Below are 10,333 nucleotides of genomic sequence, written 5' to 3'. Positions count from 1 at the left end.
TTTTTGCAAAAGTTTTAGTTTAAAGTATCTTAAAATTTTGTGTTAACAGTGAATTTAGACAAATCCTTAGTCTTTGTCATTGTCAGCTGTTACTTTTTAAATTTTTTTCCTTTTAATTTTGTATTTTCCAGGGGGGGGCAGGGCCCCCCCCTGGAACTCCCAGGGGGGGGCAAGAGGACTACTGCCCCCCCCCTATGTACGCCACTGGGCATACTTATTTTTTGTTTTTGATTATTAAATTTTTTTTTGGTTAAAATATGAAGAATGTATGATAAAAGTGGAAGTTATAAAAGTTAACTAAGCAAAACATTGACTCCGACGACGGAAGATATAGCCATGAACGATTCTAAATTTTCCCTAAAAACTTCCATAACTACTTAAGAAAATAAGAATATCATTTTGAATTATTAAAAGTCTCGAAAAATTGATTTTAAAAGAAAAATTGACGAACACTGATGATAATTATTTTTTAGAAAAAACCGACGACGAAGTAATTTGTTCACCCCGTCTGGGAAGGGTAAGGTGGAGAAGGTGGATGATAAGAAGGGTTCAGGGGAGAAGGTGGACAAGGGAGAGGTGGGGAGTGGAAGGAGTATTCCCATCAGACAAGGAGTTCTCTACAAGAAATCTAATAAAGCATTTTCAAAGGTATGTTTCTATTCGGGGATCATTTAATGACAACAAATGAGAACCCTTTTCATTTGTGGATCCAGAGGCCGAATTTAAAGAATTTGAGCCGCGGCTCAAATTTTGGTGGTTTCACTTAAATTTGTATCAAATTTTTCAAGATTTAAGCCGGCGCTCAATTGAAACCGGTTTTTGGGGGATTTGAGACGCGGCTTAATTCATTACATTCGGACACTTGAAAAAAGTAAGATCCATCTCATAAATAATAAATACTAAAAATATCTAAAGATAACCATAAAATTTATTCTTTTTGTGCTATTTATGTTGAAACTTTTACACCGTGAAAACCAGAAAAAGAAAAGGAAGATGACTGAAACTCAAAAATATTTAATGAACATGAGACATTTGTAAACATTTGTTTTGTAATTGTACCATTTGTTATCGTAACATTTGTTATTGTAATTGTAATTGTAACATTTGTTATTGTAAACAGATCCCATTAACTTAATAAGTGATTTATTAAGTTACTAGTAAAACTATTTGCTTTGTAACAGCATCAAATAAACAAAAGTATTCCTAAAATAACATTCCGTTTACACAGATTTCTAGTTCTCGCTGAGAAACCACAATGGAAATTAGTCAATGAATGAAAGATTGACTGAAAATGAGTGTATGACCATAATATGCAAATTTAATCTTGATAAAGTTAAAGCTTGGGTTACCTCAAGGTATGAAAAATAATCATAAACTTATTGTATACTTACATTATTTGTGAGTATTTTTAATTCTTATGAATTCTTTCTATCAGGCTTATTAGATAATTTTAACTTTTAATGTTTCTTTACCTATTCTTCGAACATTTCAAAACTTTATGATTTCGCAGATTTTCATCATTTTTTTGGAGAACTTTTAAAGGCCATTTCTATGTTCATTGAACCCAATATTTAGGATTGGAAGAAGAAGTATGTGACGCTATGTGACGATGGTCGGATGACATATCATCCTTCTCTTCACGATTATATGGAGAATATTCACGGGAAGGAGATTCCCCTGCAGTATGTTACAGTAAAGGTAAACAAACAACAGCATTGAAAGGGTTTGATCACCTGGATTCCGCTACAGTACGTTACAATAAAGGTAAACAAACAACAGCATTTAAAGGGTTTGTCCACCTGAGATTCCGCTGCAGTACGTTACAGTAAATGTAAAACAAACAACAGCATTTAAAGGGTTTGTGCACCTGAGATTCCACTGCAGTACGTTACAGTAAAGGTAAACAAACAACAGCATTTAAAGGGTTTAATCACCTGAGATTCCGCTGCAGTACGTTACAGTAAAGGTAAACAAATAACAGCATTGAAAGGCTGGGTTTGTTCATCTGTTCTGAATACTGAAAATATCCCAAGTTTTGGGATAAGGACCACATCATAGTTTATCTTCCTTCTCATTTTAAGATGTTTTTTAGACCCAGAAATATCCAAAATTTTAGCTAAATTCTTCTTTAGTTTTTTGGAGTCATAGTCGCAGAAAGTCCAAATTTTACATTTTATAGCCAAAATTTAAACAACAAGGCTTGTTAATTGCATGTTATTTTTCAAACATTTACAAAATTTGCAAATGTTAGTTAAAGTAGTAAATGTGGCGATTTTCTATTTCTTAACATTTAAATGTAAAACAACAGTTTTTTTTTGTCTAGGTCCCTGGTCAGGGCCCACGGGGGATGAGAACAGTCCCTGTTATGGGAAACGGCGGGATGAGTAACGGTATCGGAGAAAACGGCGGGGCCGGGAACGGGAAGGAGCGGGTAACACTGACCGGTTATGAAATGCTGCGTGAAGGCGGGAGCGGGGAGGAAACGGGTGAGAATAATGGCGGTGGCCGGTTAGACGCGGGGAAGGAAAACGGGAAACAAGAACAGACAACGCCAAATGTTAAAAAACGTCACAGGTATGTGAATTTATGAAATCTATAAAATTGAAACCATTTTTTTTGGAAGGAGAAAGGGTAGGAGTTGTGCCTTAGATAAATGTTAGTATCGTTTAATTGTAACTCATGATGTGAACTTTGAAAAGTTAAAAAAGAGTTTCTGTTACAATTCCAGTTCTTGTGAAGTGAAAGTTAAGGAAGATAAGTGAATCTAGAAACTTATGTTCTGCAAGTTCTTTTGAGATGGAAACCTGGAAAAGAAATTAACTTTTTATCAGAGTTTGAATCAAATTGAATGTTTTTAAGAAATGAGGATTTAAAACCACTGATATTACTTCAAATATCAATATTAATTATTTTTTTTCTCTGCTGCGAGTCCTACTGTTTCTTATATTTAGTTAATGCTGAAACTTTCTTTACAATTCAGAGATCAGTAAACACCTGATATATGTGCTTTGGTCGGAGCAAAAAAAGTTAAAATTTTATCCCCATATTTGATTAATAATGTGGAAAATATAATCGTTTTTTATCTTAAAAAGTATTTAATTCTGACATTTTCTTCTGTTGTAAAGCATAAATCTGCATTCCACACTCCACAAGTTACTTTTATAGAGAAACCACAATTGAAAACAATTTTTTTAATGAAACACATGGATATCTGATTCATTTCTGATCATGGAAAGCTTTGTGAATCGGACAGACCCCTCCATAAATATTGGGTCACCTGACGTCTGTCTCCTGTCCCTTTATTCGAATCGATTTCACTTATTTGTTTGTGAAGACGGATAAAGTCTAGGAGAGTTAAAATTTTGGGTTTTAAAATCGATATTACTTATTTGTTTGTTTAGACGGGTGAAGTCTAGTAACCCTAAGGGTGGTGGTGAAGAAGAGGAGACCTGGGAGTTCCAGATAGTCTCCTTGGACAACAAGAACTGGCAGTTCGAGGCAACCAGCCTGGAGGAGAGGGATCAATGGGTTCAAGCAATAGAACAGCAAATACTTAATAGTCTACAGGTATACAGTAGGCTGGTTCATAGAACAACAAATACTTAATAGTCTACAGGTATACAGTAGGCTGGTTCATAGAACAATAAATACTTAATAGTCTACAGGTATACAGTAGGCTGGTTCATAGAACAATAAATACCTAATAGTCTAGGTATACAGAGAGTCACTCACAAAAAATGTGAACATTTTTAAGCCCCTCAAAAAATAATTAGTTTTTTTTGTTAACTTTCATCTTTCAACTTGAAGATGAGGATGAAAGAGAATGATTATTAAGTATCATGTTGTTTGGAGCTGAGTCGTGAAAACTAATAATCTGATTTGTTTTTATAGGGAAACGAAATTAGTAAAAGCAAATGTAACAGTGCTCCAGTAGATACTGCTGCTATGAATAGAATTAGATCGGATATTCTTGGAAATTCAAGGTTAGTCAACAAATTAATTCTTGCATTAATCTGAAATGAAAACAAAGAGACCCAAGTTTGTTTGTTTTGTCTAAATTGTCACCAGTATCCCGATTCTATTAAACTTCTGTAAAACGTGTCTAATTCAAGGCCCTCCCTGGTAAATTCAGAGAAATGCCTGCTTGACCGTCCTAAAATCCGTAATCTTCAATTGGATTTTTTTATCAAGTTAATAAAAACTGATAATACGGAAGGTTTTGAATGTTGTTAAAGGGAGGGTTCGCGAAAAATGAAATGGGGTATAGGCTTACTGCGAGAAATAATCGCTTCTGATCGCTACCAATCTTACTTCTATCTGTTGCGTCTATAAGGAGAAAATTGTTTAAAACGTCTCAAACCGAAGAACGTATCGTCCATACAAATTGAAGAAGTTGGAACATACGACTTGGATCGTCAAACAATCAAATTAATATCAAACAAATAATTAAGATATTAAATCCTATAGTCATCGATTATTTTTCGACGCATTTGTATATATTTGATATTTCATAATTCATAATATTTTTTATTTTGTGTTTTTTAAAATAAATATTTCGCTTGCAACTTGTTTTCACGACTGGCGAATTCCCGGAAAATATGGAAAATGTCGTCTTCATTATCAAAATCCTAGAATCAGGAATAAATGTTTTCAAAAGTCACTCTCAGACCATAGAAAGTAAAAAATCCTATAAAATATTAACTATATACGAATGCTTTGTTTGAAATTCAATTGAGTTTGTTACGATCCGAGTCGTATGTTCCAACTTTCTGAAATCTACGTTCTTTGGTTTGAGACGTTTTTAACAATTTTCTCATTATAGACGCAACAGATAGAAGAAAGATTAGTAGCAATCAAAAGCGATTATTTATCGCTTTAAGCCTATACCCCATTTCATTTTTCGCGAACACTCCCTTTAAGTCGGAACTTTTTTGTAAAATGCTGCATATCTGTAGCCTGAATTTTTTATTCTAACCCACAACGGAAAGTTGAAAACTTTTAGTAATGCGCTTAAAACGTTAAAAAGGCCATGAGTTACATTTCTGAGATCTCTGATTGGTCTTAATTGATATCCAGAAGGAAATTGATCATCAATAGATACGGATTACTCGTCACTGAAAGGATAAAGCATCCATAAGTTTCTACCTCAAGTAATAATTTTAAGAATATTATATTTATATAAAATCTAGATGTGTTGACTGTGATAGTCCGAATCCTGACTGGGCCAGCTTAAACCTTGGAGTATTAGTCTGTATAGAGTGCTCAGGGATACATAGAAACCTAGGCAGCCATATATCAAGGGTAAGCTTAAACCTTGGAGTATTGGTCTGTATAGAGTGCTCAGGGATACATAGAAACCAAAGCAGCCATATATCAAGGGTAAATCTAAACCTTGGAGTATTGGTCTGTATAGAGTGCTCAGGGATACATAGAAACCTAGGCAGCCATATATCAAGGGTAAGCTTAAACCTTGGATTATTGGTCTGTATAGAGAACTCAGGAATACATAGAAACCTTGGTAGCCATATATCAAGGGTAAGCTTAAATCTTGGAGTATTGGTCTGTATAGAGAACTCAGGAATACATAGAAACCTTGGTAGCCATATATCAAGGGTAAGCTTAAATCTTGGAGTATTAGTCTGTATAGAGTGTTCCCTGGTATCACCTCAGAGCATAAAATGGTTTGGTGAAATTAAATACTTAAAAAGAAAACATCAGATAGAAAGGAAAATTGAGTATTTATTCTTCGTTATTTTTAATGAAGTAAGGAATTTAATTTTCCGCAAATTACTTATTAGCACAATATTTCTTTGCACCCTTGATATTTCAAAGATTTGTATATCTGATCTTTCAGAGTTCCTTTTCTGAACAAGGTTGTATAAAAGGGATACTCTGGATGCGCTCCAATACGACCTATACAGCAATAGACACACTAAATCCTCATATGACGTCACTGCTTATTTTAAAGAAAAAAATTTTTGCGGGTCACAAAATATAAACGAACTAGAAAATTAAAAATTTAAATTAGAATTGTATTTATTAGCTTCAAACTTGTTAGCACAATCAATATTTGTTAAATGTAATGATTGTTAGTTAAGTATCAGTGACGTCATATGTTGATTTAGAATGTCCATTGCCAAAAAGACAACATTTACCTAAATTGGAGCGCATCCAGAGTAACTAACCTTATATACAACCCTGATTCTGATATATCTAAGGTGTGCGTCACCTGGTTGTAAAGTTATATGGATTAGAGTTTGAGACGAGTAATCAGTTCCAGGTTCCTTAAGTTTTAAATTATCAATTACAATTTTTCAAATTTTAGGTTCGAAGTTTGAATCTTGATGAATGGCCTCCTGGTCACCTGGCTGTGTTGACCAGCTTGGGGAACCAGCTGGCTAACTCTATTTGGGAACATAGGATCACGCATCCTTTTAGAAAACCTAACCCTGATACACCTAGGTAATAATAATAATAATAGGATCACACATCCTTTTAGGAAACTTACCATTATACACCTAGGTAATAATAATAATAATAATAGGATCACACATCCTTTTAGGAAACCTAACCCTGATACACCTAGGTAATAATAATAATAGGATCACACATCCTTTTAGGAAACCTAACCCTGATACACCTAGGTAATAAAAAGGCAGTAAGGAATCAGTAACGTAATTTGTAATATATTTTCGCATAATTACATTTCTAAAGGTTTAGTTTCCTATTTTAAATAATTAGTCAAGATTTATTGAATCAGAAGTAGAAGTTAGATGGCAATTTAACTTAGTTCATTTCGCTTTCTGAAGTTCATAGCGTGAGAACCAGAAAACTATGGAAAAAGAAGAAAATAAGTAAATAGTTTACTAGAAACTTATTAGACAATTTTTTAAGGTAAATGGGTCTCTTTACAGTACCCTCCTTAATTGTCGTGTCTTATGTTCATTGGAGTATTTAAAGTCATAACTTGAGTCTAAAAGTCGTCTTCCTATTCCATAGATTTCTGGTTCGTACTGTACATTAAATCGGTTTAAAATTTCATTCTTTAATTTTGGTTTAAATTTAGAGAGGAAAAGGAGAGATATATAAAGGCTAAATATGAGAGAAAAGAATTCCTGGCGCCTCTTCCCCCCTCAACTCATTCTGCTGCTCAGAGTCTTGTAGACGCTATCTGCAGGTCATTTTTTATTTTTTATTTTATATTCAAGAATTAATTTTATTATGTGTTCATAAAATAATACTATTTTATTCATTCTTGCCTTCAACAATTCGTATTTATTCATCATTTCATTTGAGCATTTTTTTAGTTGATAGTTTATTCTTTCATTCATTAATTTACCCTTTTATTCATTTAACAAATTAATTCATTATTTCATTTCATTTCATAATTCATTCATTTATTTATCCTTTCATTCAATAATTTATCATTTAGTTATCCTTTTATTCAATAATTTATCATTTATTTATCCTTTCATTTAGTAATTAATTCATTTATTTATCCTGTAAAAGTCTTCATATAATTACTAAGGAAAAAAATTGTAAATAAATAAATTGATAAATGAAATAAAATTATAAATAAATAAATGAATGTATATTTCTAGATCTGATATGGTTGGAGTATCCCTAGCATTGGCCCACTGTAGAGAGGAGGAGGTGAACACAGTGGTTTCCTCGAGGGACACTAGAACACCTTTACATCTAGCCGCAGCGCTCGGACACCTAGCTATTGCACAGATACTCATCTGGGTAAACTTTCTTCCATTTATAGAGTAGCATTCACAATTTACAACGGTACCCTGATCACAAATATAGAAGATAACTTCATTTTCTAGGTTGAAAAGTTCTTAATTCTGATGATTTCTTTATTGTTTCTGAAGCAAGAAATGCACTAGTCCGTTTGCATCGTAGAAAAAACCACAAATGAAAATTATCCGTTTTCCTAAACAAATAATTGGTTATCTAACTCTTACTTGATCAGACAAATTTGGGGTTGTTAATCGGATCACGTTACAGTACTTTAATTCACTTGTTCTATTTTTTTTATCTAATATTTTTAATTAATCTTGTCAAATCATAATTCTTTCTGATGAAGTTTTTTTTTCTGCGATATAGTGACAATCAGAATTCTGTGAAATTATTGTCGACAATTTCTTCTTATTAAATAATTTTGTTATTGTTTTAACTTGAAAATTGCAAATCCTACTAAAGCAACATTTCTATTTAAACAAGAAAGAAATAAAGAAGATAATCGTCGTTTAACGGTTTTTTGGTTGTGTAAGAGGAAAATTTCGAAATGAGTGCTATAAAATGTGTAACATACGGATATTTTAAACTTTTTTTTCAGATTTAGTTTGAATAATATTTTACAAGTTTCATAGTTTTTCATTTTAATTATAAAATATTATTTTTAATTATCAGATTTACATTTTTATTTTAAAAAATTAATTTAAATTTGTTTAGTCCAATTGTAATGTGAAGAGTATAGACCATGAAGGGAGAAGTTGTTTATCCCTGGCCAGGAGTAGTGGAGCACAGGTAGGGTTAAAGGGACACTCAGCAATATATAATAAAGGGACACACAGCAATATATAATAAAGGGACACTCAGCAATATATAATAAAGGGACACAGAGCAATATATAATAAAGGGACACTCAGCAATATACAATAAAGGGACACTCAGCAATATACATGAATGCTAAGAAAAAATAAGCCCCCCTTCCTTGATAAAGGTATGTGTACGCACCTGATCGGCTTAAAACAGTACAAGCACATAGATTGCGTAAATGCCGTCTTTCTATTACACAGTATTATAGGTCTCCCTGTATACTGTATAATAAAAGGAAACAACGATTTATAGGATTTTTTAAAGCTAAAAAAATCATTAAAGAGACAATTCATTATTTACATATTAAAGGGACACTTATCAATTTCACAAGTTAGCCATTATAAAAAATGTACTCATTTGAATTTATTCGTTTTTTTCTCGTTAAACTAATTTTATTTTTATTTTTTTCAGGATGTTGTTGAACTGTTGGTTGGGGCGGGGACACCTGATCCGCCCTACTCTGGTACTCTGCCCAGGGTTCGGGCTCCACCCACTTCTAGAACTAAAGAAATATCGTCCAGTGTCCTGTAAATCGTCCACCAAAGCTCGTCTGGTTGGATTCATGGCAGAAATACAGTTCAGAGAATTGAGGTCCTTACTCCTTGGGATCAAAATACAGAGGATCAAAGTTCATTGTGATTAAAAATCCATGATATTGGATCAAAATTGATTTGGGTCCAAATCCAGAATGATAAAAGTGAACAGTCCATTCAATTAACTCCACCAGATGGAAAACCTGGACTACGGACGATCTATCTATCTATCTAGTCAGTGCAATTCACAGTTTCAAGACGATACAACACTCCGAACCAAAGATTTTAGTTTTAAACCCGTTCTATTTATTTTCTGCATTTAATTTAAATAAGTTGAGGAGTTATGTTGATTAAATATGTCCGGACGAATTTGATAAATTCTGAATATATTTATAAATATATTTAATGCTTGTTCTGTTTGAACCTGAATTCACCAAAGAATAAAATAAAATTAAATAATAATGAATTATAATTAAGAGATGAATAAAAGCAACGTGATGTTTGTTAATGAAATATTTTTTTCTAAAAATGAAATTTAAAATACAAAATCAAAATCTGAAATTTACTAGGATCTGTTTGATCTGTCAAATCTGTGTACTGCACTGGGATGAGATCAAAACAAAACATCTATTATGTGTGCAATTGGCAAATGGGGGGGGGGTGAAGATTTTCTGTTTGAAGTCGTGAAAATATACACTAAAATGGGAGGGGGGAAAGGCACACCACACCATTTTTTCGTCCGCACCACACAAAACGTCACATTTCACCATTATTTCGTCCTACCACACCATTTTTAGGATCGGGCGTTGCTTCTGTGTTTTCAGACGTAATATTTTATGCCTCAATACACTTTTTTCAAACTTAGGCCAACGTCACGTCTTTAATTTAACAAAAACGGAAAATTTGTGTGCCTCGCTTATTTTTCGTCCGAACCACACACTTTTCTGTTCTTATTTTACTCCTAAACTACAACTTTTAAGTGATAGTCACTGTGATCTTAGAATCTACAACTAAAACATTTTTTTAGCAGGACACAAAGCAATTGGTTTTGATTTGCAATTTATGAAATGAAAGTTTCCATGAACTTTTATGCCAATTGTATCTTAAAAAAAAAAGGATATAATATTTTTAACCCTTATATAAACAACAGGACGTGGCTCAAACTTGGAATATAATAATGTTAAGTACCTTGA

At 32.9% G+C, this 10,333-nt stretch overlaps 1 protein-coding gene across 2 annotated transcripts in view; it reads left to right on the top strand.

Moving 5' to 3' along the window:
* The window catches only part of LOC111714448 (centaurin-gamma-1A), a gene marked incomplete at its 5' end in the record, with an annotated part of 10,735 nt that extends 1,129 nt beyond the window's left edge, over positions 1-9,606 (top strand). Inside the window, 12 exon segments of one of the 2 annotated variants that reach the window (XM_023489553.1) lie at positions 474-648; positions 1,576-1,698; positions 2,324-2,574; positions 3,402-3,567; positions 3,892-3,983; positions 5,190-5,247; positions 5,404-5,457; positions 6,326-6,462; positions 7,067-7,177; positions 7,602-7,746; positions 8,461-8,535; positions 9,019-9,606. In XM_023489553.1, coding sequence (XP_023345321.1) covers positions 474-648; positions 1,576-1,698; positions 2,324-2,574; positions 3,402-3,567; positions 3,892-3,983; positions 5,190-5,247; positions 5,404-5,457; positions 6,326-6,462; positions 7,067-7,177; positions 7,602-7,746; positions 8,461-8,535; positions 9,019-9,138 — 1,507 coding nt within the window. 2 annotated transcript variants of the gene reach the window in all.
* Between the last annotated feature and the right edge of the window lie 727 nt (positions 9,607-10,333).

The sequence above is a fragment of the Eurytemora carolleeae genome, unplaced genomic scaffold (genome assembly GCF_000591075.1).
Source record: "Eurytemora carolleeae unplaced genomic scaffold, Eaff_2.0 scaffold1571, whole genome shotgun sequence".
Classification (NCBI taxonomy): domain Eukaryota; kingdom Metazoa; phylum Arthropoda; class Copepoda; order Calanoida; family Temoridae; genus Eurytemora; species Eurytemora carolleeae.
The sequence above is the reverse complement of the archived record's forward strand: the minus strand, read 5'-3'. Positions and strand labels throughout refer to the sequence as shown.